Raw genomic sequence first — 21386 nt, forward strand, 5'->3', positions numbered from 1 at the left:
GAAGTTGCCTTCCTGTATGTCTTACACCCTGTTATTTTTAAGAAGTCTGTAAACGTAAAGAGTGATTTAAAAATGAAATCTTTTCTTTCACTTCATTGTATATATTCCAATGGATTTATAGGAACTAAGGTTTCTGGTTATTGAACTAAAGATTAATAAGTGCTTGTAACAGAGAAAAATATATCTAAAGACTGTTTGCGTTTAGATAAGCATTTGATACTAGATATGGGAACATTAGCTACCCCAAGAAGAAATTTCTGTATTGTAAATTGTTGCTCTTTTAGTTTCCCTGGATTTTACAAGATTATACTTCAGAAGAATTGGACCTAAATAACCCTGCTGTATTTCGAGATCTTTCTAAACCAATTGGAGTAGTTAATGATAAAAATGCCAAAGCTATGAGAGAAAAGTAAGTGCTTTTTGTGTCTTTTGAAAGCTACCATTGCTTGTTTGAATTTATATTGATTTCCATGAGGGCCAACCTAATATTTTTTTTTTCTTTTAATGAACAACTATTTTTTGATCATCTAAGTCTGATCATTACTTCAGTAACTTTTCTTGAAAATATCTATGTTGCCATCAGCCCTATCTGTGGTTCTGTTGATTTCCCTTCTTTGTGAAATTTAAATCTACAGTGTTTTGAGTTTCTCTCTGCCTTATAATCAGTATGTGCTAAACAGAAATAGGTTCCTGAATTTTTTTCCCCTACATATTTTAGACCTTATCATCCACTAATCTAACATTAAAATATGGCAATATTTTGGAAAATAAGAAATTAATATTTACTATTATACAATAATAATATGAAAAAGAATAGTGAAGTTGTGGAAATTTGGAAAGTGTCATTAAATAACAAATGGAAATTTCTATAATTCTGATATATTATTTATGATCTACCCTATAAACTTCTGTTTTCTGTTTTCCAAATCAAACTGCTTTCAGGCAAAAGAATAATCTGATTTTAATTTCCTTTTGTCTCCCTGTAAACTTGTAGGTGACTTTTCAGTTAATGACTTCTGATGATAGTAATCTATTTTTTTAATTTTTTTTCTTTATTGCTATTATCTTTTTTTTTTTAAACTTTTATTTAAAGAATATAAATTTCCAGTGTACAGCTTATGGAGTACAATGGCTTCCCCCTCCCATAACTTCCCTCCCACCCGCAACCCTCCCCTCTCCCGCTCCCTCTCCCCTTCCATTCACATCAAGATTCATTTTCAATTCTCTTTATATACAGAAGATCAATTTAGTATAAAGATTTCAACAGTTTGCACCCACATAGAAACACAAAGTGAAACATACTGTTTGAGTACTAGTTATAGCATTAAATCAAAATGTACAGTACATTAAGGACAGAGATCCCACATGAGGAACAAGTGCACAGTAGCTCCTGTTGTTGACCTAACAAACAAATTGACACTCTAGTTTATGGCGCCAGTAACCACCCTAGGCTGTCGTCATGAGTTGCCAAGGCTATGGAAGCCTTCCAAGTTCGCCGACTCTGATCATATTTAGACAAGGTCATAAAAGACAGAGTGAGGATAGTAACCAATGATCCTAAGAGTGGCATTTACCAGGTTTGAACAATTATACAGCATTAAGTGGGGAAGAGGACCATCAGTACACACAGATTGGGAGTAGAGCCATTGGTGGTAGAGTAGAGGTTATGATTACAAAGGAATGAGGCCCAAGTGCGCTAGACAGGGTCTAGAACAAAGGACAGAGTCATTATTAGAGGAGCTAAGAAAGGTGCTGTCTAAGCTACAATTAAGTTTTCTGATTGAGAGGCAAATAGAACCTGATAGAAGGGGCTTGATAATAATCTGGTGGGCTTTAGGCCTTGTAAGTTAAGAGGCCCAGACCTATCTATCTCTTCACATGGGGTATGTCCTAAGGGAGGTGTGAACCTCCTGGGGGAAGGCACTCTGTTGACTTACATTACTTGGCTGGCCTGGGAGGAGAGCTGGCCAGGTAAAGGCAGGTGGCATCTCTAACAAGCAATTTACAGTTCTGCCTTCAATGTTGCTGACCCTACTTGGCCGTCCCCTCAGCTGCAGTGGTCACTTTGGAAGATAGTAATCTATTTTACAAACTAACTTACGGTTTTATTTGAAAGTGGATGGTTCTTTGTGGCATATTTTTAAAACTGTTCATTTGCTAATATTCCTCAGTGCTTTTGGTTATATTTAATGTTTTATGTAATTTACCACTGGAACTTTGCTATTCCATCACCACTGTAAGTCAACATTTTTTCCTAGCAGTAACCTAAAAAAGCTTTTTAAAAAAATAACATTGTCAGGGCCAGCACTGGTTCAAGTCCTGGCTGCTCCATTTGCGATCCAGTTCTCTGCTATGGCATGGGAAAGCAGTGGAGGATGGTCCAAGTGCTTGGGGCCCTGCACCCACGCAGGACACCTGGAAGAAGCTCCTGGCTCCTGGCTTCAGACTGGCGCAGCTCTGGCTGTTGCAGCCATCTCTCTCTCTGCCTCTGTCTCTAACTCTGCCTTTCAAATAAATATGTATATCTTTTTTAAAAAAATACCATTGTTGGGCCGGCGCCGCGGCTCACTAGGCTAATCTTCCGCCTTGCGGCGCCGGCACACCAGGTTCTAGTCCCGGTCGGGGCACCGATCCTGTCCCGGTTGCCCCTCTTCCAGGCCAGCTCTCTGCTGTGGCCGGGGAGTGCAGTGGAGGATGGCCCAAGTGCTTGGGCCCTGCACCCCATGGGAGACCAGGATTAGCACCTGGCTCCTGCCATCGGATCAGCACGGTGCACCAGCCGCAGCGCGCCTACCGCGGCGTCCATTGGAGGGTGAACCAATGGCAAAAGGAAGACCTTTCTGTCTCTCTCTCTCTCTCACTGTCCACTGTGCCTGTCAAAAATTTAAAAAAAAATTAAAAAAAAAATTACCATTGTTGTAGGGGTGGGTGTTTAGTCTGGTGTTTAAGATCCATGTGTCATGTGACCCACATCAGAGTGCCAGAGTTCAATTTCTAGCATCTTGCTAATGCAGACTACAGGAAGCAGTAGTGATAGCTCAAGTAGCTGGGTTCCTGCCACCCACCAGAGAGACTTGGATTGAGTTTCCACCTCCAGGCACAGCCTGGTTGTGGCCATTGCAGGGATTTAGGGAGTGAACCAGTAGATGTGAGTGAACCTGTGGGTGGGTACTCTATTTCTCTTCCTCTCACCCCCTGCCTCCCCTTCCCTTCATTCCTCCCTCCCTCCCTCCCTCCCTCCCTCCCTCCCTCCCTCTGCTTTTCAAATTAAAAAGAAAAACAAAGATGGGGGGGGGGGACTGCAATAGGAAATACTCATATAAATTATTTTTTAAAAGATTTATGAATTTATTTGAAAGGCATAGTTACACAGAGTAAGAAGAGAGGGAGACAAGAGAAAAAGAGACCTTCTGTCTGTTGCTTCACTCCCCAAATGGCCGTGGTGATCATGGTTGTGCCAGAATGAAACCAGGAACCAGGAACTCCAGATGAGTTTCCAACATGGGTGGCAGAGAGGCCACCTGCTGCTGCTTTCCCAGGTGCATTAACAAGGAGCTGGATTAGAAGTAAAAGTAGCTGGGAATTGAACTGGTTCCAATTTGGGATGCCACGCCAGCCTTCCTGGTGGCAGCTTAACCCACTGCACTGCAATGCTGGCCCCAGTATAGATAACTTTTTTTTTTTTTTTTTTTTTTTAAGACAGAGCTACAGAGAGAGGTAGAGACAGAGAGAGAGAAAGGTCTTCTATCCGCTGGTTCACTCCCTAAATGACCACAACTGCTGGAGCTGAGCAGATGTGAAGCCAGAATCCAGGAGCTTCTTCCGGGTCGCCCACGTGGGTTCAGGGCCCAAGGACTTGAGCCATCCCCTGCTGCTTTCTCAGGCCCATTAGCAGGGAACTGGATTGGACGTGGAGCAACCAGAGCTCAAGTTGGTGCCCTTATGGGATGCTGGAGCCACAGACTGGGGCTTTAACCCACTGCACTACAGCACTGGGCTCCCTAGACAACTTATTTTATCGGCAATCAAAGATATAAGTTGTTTTAAATTTTAGTGGTACATGTTAGCATAGATATAAGCAACTTTGACCTGAAAGTATCATTAAATCAAAAAATAATTAGTAAACAATACATTATGTATAGTACTTTTTTTTTAGATTTATTTTATTTATTTGAAAGACAGAGTTACAGAGAAAGGTAGAGACAGAGAGAGAAGTCTTCCATCCTCTGGTTCCCTCCCCAAATGGCCGCAATGGCCGGAGCTGCGCTGCTCTGAAGCCAGGAGTCAGGAGCTTCTTCTAGGTCTCCCATGCGGATGCAGGGGCCCAAGGACTTGGGCCATCTTCTACTGCTTTCCCAGGCCATAGCAGAGAGCTGGACCAGAAGAGGAGCAGCTGGAACTAGAACCAGTGCCCATATGGGATGCCAGCACCTCAGGCCAGGGCTTTAACGCGCTGTGCCACAGTGCTGGCCCCTGTATAGTGCTTTTATGTCAGAAATATTTGAATATTAACTCGTACATTAGGATGGACAAATATTAACCAAAAAGTTGATACTAATCAACTCTGGGAAGTAGAATTACAGTTGATTTCAAATTTCTTCTGTTTTAATTCTCTCTTTTTTTTTTTAATTTTTTGATAGTGAATATGTTATTGCATAGTACTAAATTTTTCTAGAATCCAGTATTATTGATATTTCTTTGTTCAGAAAAAGTATTAAGGAATAAAACTTTCTTTATTCATTATGATGTGATGATGATGCAAATATACTGACTCAAAAAGCTAGATTTTTAGCAATATGTTACAAACTGGCTCACTTATGTAATTTTACTATTTTGTTATAAGGCTTTAATTTCTATTTTTAGATATGAAAATTTTGAGGATCCTATGGGAACTATTGATAAGTTTCATTATGGCACTCACTATTCAAATTCTGCGGGGGTCATGCACTATCTGATTCGTGTAGAACCATTCACCACCCTCCATATCCAGCTCCAGAGTGGAAGGTATGTTTTGGGTAAATATGCTGTTTCCTATTATAGGTTAGGTTGCAAACCATGTGCCTTTATGTCTTATATTATGTTTCAGGGATGTGTCTTTTATGTCCTCTTTTAGGTTTTTTTTTTTTAAGATTTATTTATTTGAAAGTCAGAGTTACACACAGAGAGAAGGAGAGGCAGAGAGAGAGAGAGAGAGTGAGAGAGAGAGAGGTCTTCCATCCGCTGATTCACTCCCCATCGCTGATTCACTCCCCAGTTGGCCACAGCAGCTTGGAGCTGAGCCAATGTGAAGCCAGGAGCCAGGAACTTCTTCCGGGTCTTCCACATGGGTTCAGGGGCCCAGGGACTTGGGCCATCTTCTACTGCTTTCCCAGGCCAAAGCAGAGAGTTAGACTGGGAATGGAGCAGCTGAGACTCGAACCAGTGCCCATACGGGATGCTGTTCCTGCAGGCGGTGGCTTTACCCACTAAGCCACAATGCCAGCCCCCTCTATTAGGTTTTGATTTAGATAATAAGTAGCCAAGCTAATTTGAGAATGAATCACTCAAACTGACTGACACAGATAACTTTTAAGGAAAATGGCTTCTTCATGGTTATCTCAGTGTACCATTGTGATTCATACTGTTTTGAGGAATCTACCAGAGACATAGAGTTAGATTTGATCTACCTGAGAGTCAAACCTAACCAATGCCTATGTAGTTCTCTCAAGAATATTTATCAGGACAAGCAGAAAAAAAGAGAGACCCTTACATTATAGAGTAGCTCAAACAGATCTGTGATACCACTGTATTAACATACTACCTGTGGATAGTATTACTTGTTATGGTTCCAGTTTTCCTAATAATCCTCAGGAGACTTAACTTCTCCATGAATCCCCTTCCTACTGCTGTCCTGTAGGTATCCCTATTCATATACCTCCTGTTTCTGTGTTGCCTTACTCTTTAACATTACCATTTTGCCTTTGCCACCTAATAAAGAGCTATTTAAGCATTGATTATTCTATTTTGTTTCATTGTAGCTTCTGTGTCTCACAGTTATTCCTGTCTGAAATACAAAAAGACTTTTAAGAAGAGTTTCTGGGGGGCTAGCACCGTGGCTGGGGTGTAGTGGGCTAAGGCCTCCGCCTGCTGTGCTGGCATCTCAAATGGGTGTCGGTTTGTATCCTGGCTGCTCCTCTTCCAGTCCAGCTCTCTGCTATGACCTGGGAAAGCAGTAGAGGATGGCCCAAGTGCTGGGGCCTATTCACCCACATGGGAGACCTGGAAGAAACTCCTGGCTCCTGGATTCAGATCAGATCAGCTCTGGCCATTGTGGCCATTTGAGGCGTGTATTTCTCTCTCTCTATTTCTCTCTGTGTGTCTATAACTCTACCTCTCAAATAAACAAGTTAATTAATTAGAGAGAGAGACTCTGGACTGGTGCTGTGATGTAGTGGGCTAAGTCTCTGTCTGTGGCACTGGCATCCCATGTGGACGCTGGTTCATGTCCTGGCTACTTCTCTTCAGATCCAGCTCTCTGCTATCGGCCAGGAAAAAGCAGAAGATGGCTCAAGTGCTTGGGCCCCTGCACATGGGTGGGAAACCCCAAGGAAGCTCCTTGCTTTGGATTGGCCGAGCTCCAACCATTGCAGCTATTTGGGGAATGAGCCAGCGTATAGAATACCTTTCTCTCTGTCTCTCCCTTTTTCTGTCTTTAACTTTACCTCTCGAATAAACACACAATGTATTTAAAAAGAGAGAAAGAGAGACTCTGTCGCCAAGATCAGTAACCATCCCCAGATGTTTCATTTAGCTACGAAAATAACAGGTCATCTTCCCTCTGATAAGATATAAGGAAGTGTAACTGAGTCCTCTCAGCTTTTAATGATTTTATGATTAAGGTTTTTTAAAGCTTCTAAAATAGATTCTGTTTTGATGTCAAAAGACACCAACAAGAAATCGAAAACTGTAGATAGATCAAAGGACTTGATTCTAGAACATATAAAGACAACTAAATAATGAAAAGACAACTGAATTTAAAAATGAGCAAAGATGAGGAGGTAGCTGTTGTAGCACAGCTCGTTAAGCTGCCACTTGGGACGTCAGCATCCCACTTTGGAGTGCCTGCGATCCAGTCCTGTTTCTACTTTCAATTCGACTTTCTGCTGCCATGCACCCTGGGAGACAGCAGATGAGGGCTCAAGTATTTGGCAGACCTAGATGGAGTTCTTGGCTCCTGGCTTTGGCCTGCCCAGCCATGAGTGTTGTGTGCACCTGAAGAGTGAACTAGGATGGTATCTCTCTCTCTCTCACACTCTCTCTCTCACTTTCTCTCTCTGTCTCTTCCTCTGCCTTTCAAATGCATAAAGACAAATGAATTTGCAAAAAATAAAATAGCAATGAACAAAGGATCTGACCACACTTCTCCAAGGAAGATGTACAAATGTCCAGTAAACATATACCGAGTCTTTTTTTTTTTTTGAAGATTTATTTATTTATTTGAAAGTCAGAGTTACACAGAGAGAGGAGATGCACAGAGAGAGAGGTCTTCCATCTGATGGTTCACTCCCCAAATGTGCGCATCTGCCTGAGCTGTGCCAATCTGAAGCTAGGAGACAGGAGCATCTTCCGGATCTCCCACGTGGTTGCAGGGGCCCAAGGACTTGGGCCATCGTCTACTGCTTTCCCGGGCCATAGCAGAGAGCTGGACAGGAAGTGGAGCAGCCGGATCTCAAACTGGTGCCCATATGGGATGCCGGCACTTCTGGCCAGGGCGTTAACCCACTGCGCCACAGCACCAGCCCCCAAATACTGAGTCTTAGTATCGGGACAGTGGGTTGAGCTGCCACTGCCTGCAGTGCCGGCATCTCATATGAGCTCCAGTTCCTGGTTCAAGTCCCAGCTGCTCCACTTCTGATTCTGCTCCCTGCTAGTACAGCTGGAAAAGCAGTGGAAGGTGGCCCAAGTGCTTAGGCTCTTGCTACCCTCACGGGGACCCAGATGCAGTTCTAGGCTCCTGGCTTTGGCCCTGGCCCAGCTCCCATTTGGGGAGGGAACTGTCAGATGGAGAATCTCTTTCTCTCTCCCCTCCTCCACCTCCATGTCTCTGTCTCTCGCTCTCTGACTGCCAAATAAATACAGTTTTGTTTTTTTTTAAAAAAACTTTCAAAAATTTACCTGAAATTTTTCTCAGGGGTGATTTTGCTTTCAACTATTTTTACCAAGATGGCACTAGTGGTTAAAATTATAGTATACATTTCATGACAACAGAATTTGAAAGATAGATTATCATAATAAGGGAAACAAATGGTATGTTAGACTTTAAAGGGAAAGATTAAGAAAAGAGTTATTGTTAGAAAATCTCAGGGGAGTTTAAAGATTTTGCTTCACGCCTTGTTGTTGCTCTCATTCATTTTTCCCATGCAGGTTTGACTGCGCAGATAGACAGTTCCATTCTCTCCCTGCTACCTGGCAAGCTCTCATGGATAATCCAAATGATGTGAAAGAACTGATTCCTGAATTCTTCTACTTCCCAGAGTTCTTGGAAAATCAAAATCGTAAGAAATAGGGATTAAAAATTTGAGTATGTCCTAATGGATAACCCTGAAAAGTATCTTTCAAGACATTTTTATAGTGTTCTATGGGTTATTTAAGGTTCATTCTGTTTATAGATTACTCTGTAACAGGGTACCAGGTACCAGTCTCACCTGCCAGGGAAGTGCTATAAGGAACTGAGCTAAATGAGTCAAACTTAATTGGGTAAGAGAATCTATCAGAGTACAGTGTTTTTTAGAAGAACACAAATGGCCATATACTATTTCAGCTATGTATCCCACTTGTGTTAAAAGTCTTCTGAGTTAGAAAAGGTGAGGATTTAGGCCAGGGATCAGCAAGTTACAGGTGCATGGGCCAAATCCATGGGCAAACAATTGTTTTTATTAAATTTTCATTGGACCACAGCCAGCCAGTTCATTTATGTAGGGCTACTTTCAAACTATGGCATATTTGAATAGTTACAATAGAGACTACATCATTCACAAAGCCAAAAGTATTTCTATTTTGGCCCTTAGTAGTAAATGTTTGTTGACGCCTGACTTAAGTATATAAGAGAAGGCAACCTGGGCCAGAGTTGTGGCATATAGGCTCCCTGTTGTGCTGGCATCCCATACAGGTGCCGGTTCGGGTCCTGGCTGCTCCTCTTCTGATCTAGCTCTCTACTATTGCCTGGGAAAAGTAGTGGAAGATGGCCCAAGTTCTTGGGCTCCTGCACCTACCTGAGAGACCTGTACGAAGCTATGGCTTCAGATTGGTCTAGCTCCAGCTGTTGTGGCCATTTGGGGAGTGAACCAGTGGATGGAAGACCTCTCTCTGTGTCTCCCTTTCTCTGTAACTCTGCCACTCAGATAAATAAATAAATCTTTTTAAAAAAAATTACAAGGAAGCAAACTGAAAATAATAACAGAGTATAAGTTATTACACTATTTGAAAATTCATACTATATTTTTGAAGTCAAGAAGCTTGGAGCTAAATACAGTATTCAAAAATATACAAATACTTTTTATTTGTGGTAGTTTTACATTGTTCATTTTTTTTTTAAGATTTATTTCATTTATTTGGAAGAGCAGAGTTACAGAGAGAGAGGTCTTCCATCTGCTGGTTCACTACCAAATTGGCCACAACTGCCAGGGCCAGGCCAAGCTAAAGCCAGGAGCCAGGAGCTTCTTCTGGATCTCCCACATGGGCTAAGGGGCCCAAGCATTTGGGCCATCCTCTGCTGCTTTCCCAGGTGCATTAGCTGGGAGCTGGATGGGAAGTAGAGCAGCTGGGACTCGAACTGGCACCCCTATGGGATGTTGGCACTGCAGGTGGAGGCTTAACCTGCTTCACCACAATGCTGGCCCCCTTACATTCATTTTTAAGCATAAAAAATTGGTAAGACTTTTATGATTGATGTTCTACAGGGTAATTCCACAGTGTTAGGAGGTCATAACTGACTTCTTCTTTCTTCTGTTATGTGTGATATTAATGCCCCACCCTTTTCTTGTTCAGTATAATTACTTGTCATGCTGGGGAGAGCATGTCTAGGGCTTGGTCTCGCTTCCATAATGCACTGTGGAACAGGGTATGGGAGACAGGGCATTGGATTCTCAGAGCAAGGTGGTCAGGATTGGTGACTTCAAGAAAAAATAAATAAGGAAAATCTATTGGCTTGAGTCTTATTCTAGACTCTTATTTCAGAAGCACAGACTAAATTTGGATATAGAATTGAAAGTACTCTTTGCTTCACAATTTGTGATACCCATCAGAGCCAGTTGCTGTCCTTAGCACTTTGCCCTGATCATTCCCATTTCTCATTATATATTGCCTTTTTGTCAGAAATGAGGTGATGAGAGAAAGCAAATAAATAAGTTAGTATGCCTTCAGGAATAGATATTAATAAAATCAACTCAGACTGTAAAAACCAAGAAATTGTAGCGTTTTCTGTAATAAAAACCTTGAGGTGTGGTGGTTTTATAAAGGTCAATTTCTTTCTGTGTTTTCACTCTGCCATTCTTTGTCTTTGGCTGGTTCTTTTCATGGTTACAGATGACTGAAGAAATTTAAGGCATCATAGATAGATACACTGGCATCTGAGAAATAACAGGTAGTGTTGATCCATTATGTCCTTAAGAGTGAGAAACCCCTTGTCATAACTTCTCATTCTCCAGGGTAGAGTCATATACTGAACCCCTAAACCAGTCACCTGGAATGGACACTCTGGGATTCATGCCAAAGCTGTAAATGCAAATGAAATAAAGGTTTGAATAGCAAATAAAAAGGGGCAATGGCCACCAGTGGAGAGCAAGCAATATCTGCTTCACATCGATTGGGGTTAATATTGCCCAAAACTCTTTGCATCCTGTCATCCTATGGCATTAAACCCTCTCCAGCTTGAGACATTGGTATTTCAAGACAGCTCACTGCTATTCTAAGACTGGAATTTTAGGACTCTTATTTGAAGCTCTTTCATGTTAACACTTTTCCTCCCACATTGTATGAACAAGAAAACTTTATACTTGGGAAAATTTTGTCAAAATGTTGTGTTTTAACTATATGTGCAAAACTTTGTTACGCAAGAATCTGCTTAAAATAGTGATATATAAGTATATTATTATTATTCCATAAGACAAATACAAGTCTACTAGTAAGTTTAATTTATAAGTTTCAACAAAAAGCTCTAAGGAGCTGTATTTTGTAAATTAGCCATTAGAAGGACTGTGTTATTTGTTGTTAGTATTAGAGGAATACTTGGTATTGCACATAATTTAGAGTGAGTGTTACATAGTTTTCCCATGCTTTTCTCAACAACAACAATTCTTGTTTTGATTTACATTATATCTACTATTTTATTTTTATTTATTAATTAACTGATAGACTACACATTAGTAGATAAGAAAAAAGCCATCCTTTTGCTTAGCAATGTGCCTTCATTTGTGTTTGTTTTACTTCAATAATTGAAGCAAAATTATTTGATCCATTTATCTTTTACATGTCTTAGACTTTAACTTGGGTCGCCTACAAGTTTCCAAAGAACTAGTAAATGATGTCATTCTCCCCAAATGGGCTAAGTCAGCTGAAGATTTCATCTATAAACATAGGAAAGCTCTGGTAAGACTTTTTTTTTAGTTGTCAGGTTAATAAGATAAATATGTTTTCCAGAGGATGAAATAAAATATGCCCATTTATTATTTCCTTTATTAATTTGTAACCTATCATAGATGTGTCTTTTAGAAAGTATAATATAATACTTTATTTTGAAGAAATGAATCTTCTGATATAGTGAGAATATAGCACAGTCCCATGAATATATAACTGGCATATGGGTTGAGCATCCCTAATCCAAAATGACCCCAGATCTGAAACTTTTTGAGTACCATCATGATGCTCAATGTTTTGGACATAAGAGGACAATGTTGTGGCTCAGTGAGTTAAGCAACTCACTTGTGCTTGTGATGGTGGTAGCCCATATCGGAGTACTGGTTCAAGTCCTCACTCTTCCACTTAATTTGCCTGGTAAGGCATAAGACCTTGCCAGCAACGTGGGAGAACAGGATGGGATTCCTGGCTTCTGGCTTCTGGCTTCAGCCTGGCCCAGACCTGGCTATTGTGGCTTTTTGGAGGGTAAACCAGTAGATGAAAGATTCTTTCTCACTCTCTGTCTCTTTCCTCCCTAATTCCCTCACTCTGCCTCTCTGTGTGGCTATTTCAAGTAAATATCATAGTTAAATATTTTAAAAATTTTTGGATTTTGTATATTCAGTTGGGTAAAGTCTGTGCAAATATTCCAAAATTAAAAATATCTGAAAATGGAAACTCCTCTGGTCCCAAGCCGTTTTGATAAGGGACATTCAACCTGTATTAAATGTTCCAGTTCTATAAGCTGTTCACTCCTGTATGAGTAACTATTCTCGTTACTAAGCTGGTGTAGTTTGGTGTTTTGAAGTTTCCATGTTTATTTCAAATCTAACAAGGATGAGTATATTTTTTATTTTTCTGAAGCATCTCAATAATTTTCTAAAAAGAAAGGCAGGTTTTTAGCTAAATTTTCAGTTAGAACTGAAGAAGTAGGGAGGGTTAAGTTAACATTGATGGTGTGTTACTGTCTTGGAGATGCTCCATTTTTTTCCACATAGTAGCCCAGTTAGCTTTATGTTTAAACTGAAATGTTACAGATTCTAAAACTAATTAAGCCAGTACTTGGAAACATTCCTTGTCATTAGTACATAGTTGTCAAATTTACAAAATATAACATTAGATTATTATGTTTGTAAACAATAAGCTTATATGTGAGTAAGGGATTACAAAAAAATAAGCTAACTTTGAAAAATAACCTGCTACTTAATGGCCAGAAACTTTTTAGGTCCTTTACTACTGTACTACTTAAGACCTGAAGTAGAAATCCAGGATTTTAGAAGCATGTGCTCCCTGTTAATAAGATGTTAGAAATATATGTTTTAGTTATGTATGGCTGTGAATCAAATTACCCCAAAATTCGGTGGCTTAAAAGTATAGCCATGTTTCCCTCTCTGAGTTCTGAGTTGACTGGTCTCGGCTGGGCAATTCTGTGGCTCTTGCTTGAGGATCTCCTGCAGTTGTGGTCGTATGGCAGCTGTGGCGGAATACTCAGGAGGCTGCATGAAGACACTGGGATGCTAGACTGTTCTCTCTCTCCTGTAGTCTCAGGTTATCTCCTCTTTGTGGAGACATCCCAGACCTTTCACATGTCAACTCAGGGTTCCCCAAAGTCCAAAAGCAGAAGCTTCCTTGCTTTCTTAACAGTTCAAGTTCTGAATTGGTATAGTATCACTTCTCTCTTAAAAGGTTAAACAGTAACAAGATCAGTATAGGTTCAAACGAGGAGGGGGAAAAACACTCTACCCTCTTAATGGTGAGACTGAAAAGGACTTTGCTTCTGTCTTTATTTCCTCCAAAGAGTCTGCTCTCTGGGCCACAGATTATGTATGGTCCTCCTGTAGGCAAATATACTTTCTGCCTCTCAAGCCTCCCCTCTCCCTCACCCTCTCCCATCTCATTAAGGCAAGGATTGGCAAACTGAGTCCATGTGTGAGTGACATTACTCAGATGTGACTCCTTGGATTTGCAGACTGAAGTAACGAGACAAGTAATCTGCTGCCATGTACCACAAAACAGATGCGACAGAATAGGAGAACTGTGGTAGTCACTCCTCCATTCAAAACAGGAGGCTCCTAGTAGTCACTGGTTTCTATCAGTTTAGAATGGCTGTACAGACATGTTGTCACATATTTTGTTAGGGTTCTGACCTATTCCCTGAGAGTATTTTGTTTTGTTTGTTTGTTTTTTAACAATTTATGTATTGTTTGAAAGGTAGAGTTATAAAAAGAGAAGGAGGAACAGAGATCTTCCATCTACTGGGTTCACTCCCCAAATGAGTACAACAGCCCAGGCTGGGCCAGGCCAAAGCCAAGAGTTTTACCTGGGTCTCCCACATGGGTGGCAGGAGCTCAGGTACTTGGGCTATCTTTTGCCGTTTTCCCAGGTGCATTAGCAGGAAGCTGAATCACAAGTGGAGCAGCCAAGACTCGAACTGGCGCCCACCTGTGATGCCCGCATTGCAGGCAGGGGCTTAACCCACCATGCTACAATGCCTTTCCCAAAAGTGGTTCTTAATGACTTTTGGTTCTACCTTTGAGTTGTGGGCTTCCTCTCTAATTCTTTATTTTGAAGGAAAAGACCTTTGTTTGCATCAGTTTCTTTTGTCAACTTCTTTCCTAACCCCAGGAAGTTGGAAGCCGAAGGTTTCTCTTCTTTTTATGAACAGTTTCTTTTAGTCTGAACTAGTATAATTCGTTTTCAGACTTCTCATTTATCAACTCTACTGGACACTACTTTACAAAACAGTCCCTTCTCTACTCTGGACTAGACGGGAGGCTACTTTGGAAAAAATGCCCTTAAACCTTTCTGTTTTCTAGTTGAGTGGGCCTGTGAGGCACAACTTTAATTCTTAGGAGGTTTCAGCAAGTCGTTTTATAGCCAACCCTTGAACTAAACTTTTCTAGGGCCGTATTTTAATGGTGATATTCTAATTCAGTTATTTTCTTGACTGTTTCTTATTTCAAACATCTTTTCTATGTTCAAAACTAAAAAATAGTTTTCAATCAACAAGGTCTGGCTCCTTTTTATTTTCTTTTAATTGTGTTTTAAAATCAGGTAGTTCATTTTTTTAACCCATCTTATCCTCCTACACTTTATGATAGGTAGCTAAAAGCAGTCAGTTGGCCCTGTCATACTTCTGTTGGTATGTCTCCACACCTAAGTCCATGAGTTCATTCAGTACCCGTTCTATATTTCAAATGTCTAAACCATGAGTCCCTTTTCTCCCCATCTCCAATACCAAGTTCCTCACTGTCTTTTAAGCCAACACTAACAGAATGCTCAAGGCTCTGCCTGCCACCTAGTCCACCTCTTGAGCCTGTTTGATGAGGGATAGTATTTGAAGCTATTTTTTCTACTCCAATGTGGTTTCATAGTTTCCTTGAATTGTTTATTTTCTTTTCCTTTTTAAATGTGTTTATTTATATTTACTTAAAAGGCAGAGAGACAGACAGTGAGAGATCATCCATCCACTGATTTATTTCCAAAATTTCTGGAACCGTCAAGAAAGGGCTAGGTGGAAATCAAAAACCCAGAGCTCAATCCATGTCTTCCATGTGGTGACAGGGACCCAAGTACTTAAGCCATCACTTGCTGCCTCTCAGAGTGCACATTAGTGGGAAGTGGAGCTGGGACTATAACCCCCAACACTCTGATACAGGATACAGGTATCCTGAGCAGCATCTTAACCACTGTATCAAATGTATATCCCTGTCTTTTTTCTTAAACTGAAAATTTCTGGACAGCTTTCTCAATTGAAATTTACCACGAAGAAGCATTTCAGTTATTAACTCTGTAGTTGTTGATATTCGGCTGTTATTAGATTGTGTTATTTTCTTCACCTATTACTTTAGGAAGTGACTATGTCAATATTAATAAATATGATACCCATGTCATAGTAGGTATGAATAGTCAATATATATAGTGGATATTGAATAACTATTTAACATGATTTTTAAGAATTTATTTATAGCAATATAGATTTGTACATGGAAATGTTTCTTTTGCTTTTATTTTTTTTTAAGTATCTGAATTTATACTGTAGTTGGAAAGTATCTCTATTGATTCTTAAATGTGTTCTTTTTTTAGGAGTCTGAATATGTTTCTGCTCATCTTCATGAATGGATAGATCTAATTTTTGGCTACAAACAGAGAGGTCCAGCGGCAGTGGAGGCACTCAATGTTTTCTATTACTGTAGTTATGAAGGTATAAACCTATATACTTTTCTTGCATGATTTTTATTTTTAAAATTTATTTGAGGGGAGGGGCGGTGCTGCAGTAGTAGGCAAAGCCTCTGCCTGAGGTTCTGGCATCCCATATAGGCACTAGTTTATGTCCTGGCTTCTCCTCTTCCTATCCAGCTCTTTGCCTATGGCCTAGGAAAGCAGTGAAAGATGGCCCAAGTGCTTGGGCCCCTGTATGCGCATGGGAGACCCAGAAGATGCTCCTGGCTCCTGATCAGCTCAGCTCTGGTTGTTGTGGCCATTTGGGGAGTGAACCAACAGATGGAAGACCTTTCCCTCTGTCTCTCCCTCTCTCTGTCTATAGCTCTACCTCTCGAATATATAAATAAAAGTATTTATAAGAAAAAATTTACTTGGGAGGCAGAGAGATACAAAAAATGAAGGAAACCGAGAGAGGGGAAGACAAACAGCTATCGTCTGCTGGTGTATCCCCAGATGCCCACAGTGCCCTGGGTTGTGCCAGGAAGAAGCCAGGAGCCAGGAACTTAGTAAACTTCCATGTGGGTAGCAAGGACCAAATTATTCTTATCACGACCTGTTGCATCACAGGATGCCTGTTAGCAGGAAGCTGGAGTCAGGAATAGAGCCAAAGTTTGAACTCAGGCATCACAACCACTGGGCCAGACACCCACCCCTCTTGCATTACTTTGACAGAAACTGTTTAATATGTGTTTATATATAGTATTTTGAACTATTCAATATGAGAAAGACTATCTTAAGAAACAGCATTCTGTTTAAGAGATTAAGAATCTGCTACTTTTTTGGATTAGTAGCAATTAAATAAATATATGCAAACTAATTATAAATGTCAGTAGTGTCATAAGAGTTTCTGATTTCTGATCTCTGGAATAGGTTTCCATTCAGTTGGGTCCTATAATGAATATTCAAAATTAAATTTTCAGTGAAGGGGCACTATCTATTTTATTGCAAACTTTTAGTAGACTTTGAAAGAAAGCCTTCAGGATTACAGATAAATTCTTCAAATGATAAATAAGGTGACATTTAGCTCAGTATCAAGAACTTTTTCTGGTAGATTTTAAAAGTAGCTCTCTTTTTTCCACTTCTAAGGTTATGACTAGTATGAAGTTACATGAATTTAAGCAGAGCTAATGTGATTTTTGATAAATAAACAAGCATATATTTACCATACCATATCCATTCAGGAAATCAGTTTGTAGGGAGGTACTATTGCTTGGGTGTTAAGAGCATGGACCTAACTACTGTGGCTAATTACTAACTGTGCAACCATCCACATTAGATGTGACTGAAGTATAATCAGTTAGGGAGCTGGCATTGTTGCATAGTGGGTTAAGCTGCCTTCTGGGATGCCAGCATCCCATTTGGGCACCGACTTGAGTCCCAGCTGTTCCACTTCTGATCCAGCTTCCTGCTAATGCACCTGGGAAAGCATCGGAGGAATAGCCCAAGTCCTTGGGCTGCTGCACCCATGTAGGAGACCTGCAAGAAGCTTCTGGCTCCTGGCTTTATATCATCTCAACTGTGGCCATATGGGGCATGAACCAGCAGATGGAAGACCTCTCTCTCTCTCTGTCTACCTCTCTCTGTGGCTCTATCAAATAAATAAAATAAATCTTTAAAAAGAATGTAAAACCTGTTTAAAAAATTTTTGTATCTTTGAGCAGGTAGTTACTACTCTAATTTGAGACTTGCCTGTCATGAAGAAGACAATTAATTGTATTTTAAGTATAACTTATATTTTTATATTTTCCCAAATGAAACTTTAAGGAGTACCAGTTAGCATTTAATTGTTTAAAATATTTTAGAGGCAGGCATTTGGCCTAGTGGTAAAGATACTGGTCAGTACACCTGCATACCATATCAGAGTACCAGGAATCCACAGAGGTAGCAGTGATGGCTGCAGTAGCTGGGTTCCTGCCACTCATGTGGGAGAGTGGGATTGAGTTTCCAGCTCTCTTGGCCACTGTGAGTGTTTAAGAGAGTGAACCACTGGATGAGATCTTGTGTTTCTCTCTCTCTCTCTCTCTCTCTCTCTCTGTCTTTTTCTCACTCTATCTCAAATAAATATATACATTAAATTTTTTTAATATAAAAACATTTTAGCTCTAAGGAATGGATGAAATTTATATATATTTAATGATTGGAGATTTGCTATTTTAAAAAGAATTACCTCTTCATAGTGTTTTTACAGATTGGAGAAGAGAATAATTTTATTGAAAATATAGTAACCAGTGTCTCATATGTTAATGAATGATATGGTTTGCTGATTTGTTTTCACTCTAGACTGAGTTGATTGTTTCTTCTGGTTTTAGGAGCTGTAGATCTGGATGCCTTGACAGATGAGAAGGAAAGAAAAGCCTTAGAAGGAATGATTAATAATTTTGGGCAAACACCTTGTCAGCTGTTAAAGGTAAATCATAGAAGTTATGGACAATTCAGTTTAGAATTGAATAACTAAGGAATAGGACTAACAGTATTTTTAAGGATTTTAATTGTTTAAAAATCTTATTTCAGAATTATAATGTAGAATTTAGAAAAAAATATTATGACTTAAAACTAAATACATTCAAATGATTGTGTTCATATTGGGGAAAAAAGGCAAAACAAAATACTGTAGTCAAGATCCACATATAGTGTTGGGCTTTTGTTGTGGTGGTTAAGATGCTACTGGGATGCCACATCTCATTTCTGAGCACCTGAGTTCAAGTTTGAGTTCCATTCCCAATTCTAGCTTCCTGCTAATGTGTACCCTGGAAGGCAACAAGTGATGACTTAAGTAGTTGAGTCCCTAACACCCATGGAGACCAAAATTGAGTTTGCAGCTCCTGGATATGTCTTGGCCCAACCTAACTGTTGTCAGCTTCTGGGGAGTGATCCAGCAAATAGGAAATTTATCTCTTTTTCTGTCTTTCTGCCTCTCAAATAAATAGAATAAATTTAAACGGTCTTTGAAGACCCACATATTTAGCTAATTACTCTGTCACAGAAAATATTTATTCAGAAAGTTAGTCATCCTATGTCTTTTTTTTAAAATTAATTTATTTGAGAGGTAGAGTTACAGACAGAGAGAGGCAAAGACAGAGAGAAAGGTCTTCCATCCACTGGTTCACTTCCCAAGTGGCTGCAACAGCTAGGGTTGACCAAGCTAAAGCCAGGAACTTCTTCCAGGTCTCCCAGGTGGGTTCAGGGGCCTAAGCACTTGGGCCATCTTCTACTGCTTTCCTAGGTCATGGTAGAAAGCTGAATTGGAAGAGAAGCAGCAAGGACACAAACTGCAGCCCATAAGAGATGCCAGTGCTGTAGATGGAGGCTTAGCCTACCATGCCACAGAGCCAGCCCCAACTCTATATCATTTCCAAGAGAGAAAAAATATGACAATGAGGGTAGCCATTAAAACATTCTTATATTTGAACTTTGTCATATGCTGACTTCTGCTAGTTCACATCTTTCCTAAAATGGTACTTAACATACAGAGCCCAAACCCAGTCCTTGGAATCATATTATAAAGTCTATAAAATATAAAATTATTAAATATTAATCTTATGTTTATTTTCAAAAATGTCTTGATCTTCCTTAGTATATGAATTTAGAGATAAGGAATACACAATAATATACCATTTATTAAATGGATCCTTTATATTCTAATCACTGTTAGTTGCTTTACCTAGTGTTCACAGTAAATATGCAGTTATTCTCATTTTTGAGATGATAAAGCCAAGCATCCCAGAATATTATACTTGGTAATGCAGTAACCTTACAGAAATACTTTTTCTAAGTTTGCATAATCAGAAAATGAGTAGGGCAGGATTTACAGGCAAGACCATTGTATTTTATGCCATGCTATGTGCCTTCTGAATTGATAGCTGTAAGCATTCTGTTAAACTAGATGTCTTTTCTGTGTTCTTGTAGGCCTTCATATTGTCACTTTCTGCCATAGTTCTCTATATTTATCAGTTTGTCTCAGTTAATTATAAATATATTAAAGGCAGCAGCCTTCTCTTAATCATCTTTGTATGTTTCTTACACATAGCATGTGTACAATAAAAATACTTCTTGAATTGAAATCTCCACAACTATTACAGCAGTAGTATGTCTAAGCCCTAGCTTGTGATGTAACTTCTAGTATAGTCAGAAGGCAAAAGTAAAAGAATAAAGTAGAACTTGTTATGCAGCTCTGTTTTGCAAGAGTATGCTGATTAGTTTTTACTTACTTAAAAAATATATAAAAATCAGCCTTTAATTTAAAATAAATGGTGTAGCAGATTAAGGTGCCATCTGTGATGCCAGCATTCCATAAAAGCTGGTTCATGTCCCAGCTGCTACACTTCAATCCTGCTCCCTGCTAATGTGCCTAGGAAAGCAGTAGAAGATGGTCCAAGTATTTCGGCCCCTGCCACCCACAGGGGAGACCCAGATGATGTTCCAGGCTCCTGGCTTCAGCCTGGCCCAGCCTTGGCCTTTGGCAGCCATTTGGGGAATGAGCCAGCAGATGGAAGATTCATTCATTCATTCTCTCTCTCTCTCTCTCTCTCTCTCTCTCTCTCCTTCCTGAATTCTGCCTTTCATATAAAAAAAATAAATCTTTTAAACATATAAAGTGAATAATACTTATTACGAGCTGAACATTTAAATACTTAAGCTCTCATAACTGTTACTTGCGATGTAATACTTTGTGATAGAGAAGAAAGAATCCCCTGTAGACAGAATTGTATTTTGCATTCTGTGTCTTTAACTGTATTTGTCATTTTCTTCATATATGTATAAGAATTCAGAGATATTATTCTGTGTCTCTGACATGAAAGTTAAGAGGGATTAATAATTTATTTGAAAAGTATGCACATTATCTGTAGTTTGATTCTGATAATGTTGATGTTTCAATCTTGCTGCAGGAATTAAAGATTCAACCAAACTGTAAATTTTGAATACTGCATTTAGTTTTTAAAAAACATTTATTAAGCATCTACCATGTTTCCAATAGTGTTCTAGGTGTAGAAAATCCAGAAATAAGTATGGCTTATATATGGGTTTTTTAAAAAAATATTTATTTTATTTTATTTTATTTTAAAGGCGGAGTTACAGAGAGGCAGAGGCAGAGAGAGAATCTTCCATCTGCTGGTTCACTCCCCAAATGGCCGCAGCAGGCAGAGCTGGGCCAATCCAAAGCCAGGAGCCAAGAGCTTCTTCTGGGTCTCCCACACAGATGCAGGAGCCCAAGCACTTGGCCCATCTTCTACTACTTTACCAGACCATAACAGAGCTGGATTGGAAGTGGAGCAGTTGGGTCTCGAACCACCGCCCATATGGGATGCTAGCACTGCAGGCAGTTCCCTGTTAATAGCCTGGGAAAAGCAGCTGAAGATTGCCTGAGTATCTGGGCCCCTGCCACATATGTGGGAGACCTAGATGAAGTACCTGGCTCCTGGCTTTGGCCTGCCTAAGCCCTGGCAGTTGTGGCCACATGAGAAGTGAACTTGCAAATTGAAGACCTCTCTCTGTGTGTTTCTTCTTCTTTC

General features: G+C 39.9%; 1 protein-coding gene across 2 annotated transcripts in view; it reads left to right on the top strand.

The window, feature by feature from the left end:
* NBEAL1 (neurobeachin like 1) overlaps window positions 1-21386 on the top strand; it is a 203934-nt gene that overhangs the window by 152500 nt on the left and 30048 nt on the right. For both annotated transcript variants that reach the window (XM_062190098.1, XM_062190096.1), the window contains 6 exons: window positions 285-409; window positions 4864-5004; window positions 8404-8534; window positions 11516-11625; window positions 15739-15856; window positions 18186-18283. In XM_062190098.1, the coding sequence (XP_062046082.1) occupies window positions 285-409; window positions 4864-5004; window positions 8404-8534; window positions 11516-11625; window positions 15739-15856; window positions 18186-18283 (723 nt within the window). The remainder of the gene's footprint in view (window positions 1-284; window positions 410-4863; window positions 5005-8403; window positions 8535-11515; window positions 11626-15738; window positions 15857-18185; window positions 18284-21386) is intronic.

This window comes from Lepus europaeus, chromosome 1 (genome assembly GCF_033115175.1).
Source record: "Lepus europaeus isolate LE1 chromosome 1, mLepTim1.pri, whole genome shotgun sequence".
Taxonomy (NCBI): Eukaryota; Metazoa; Chordata; class Mammalia; order Lagomorpha; family Leporidae; genus Lepus; species Lepus europaeus.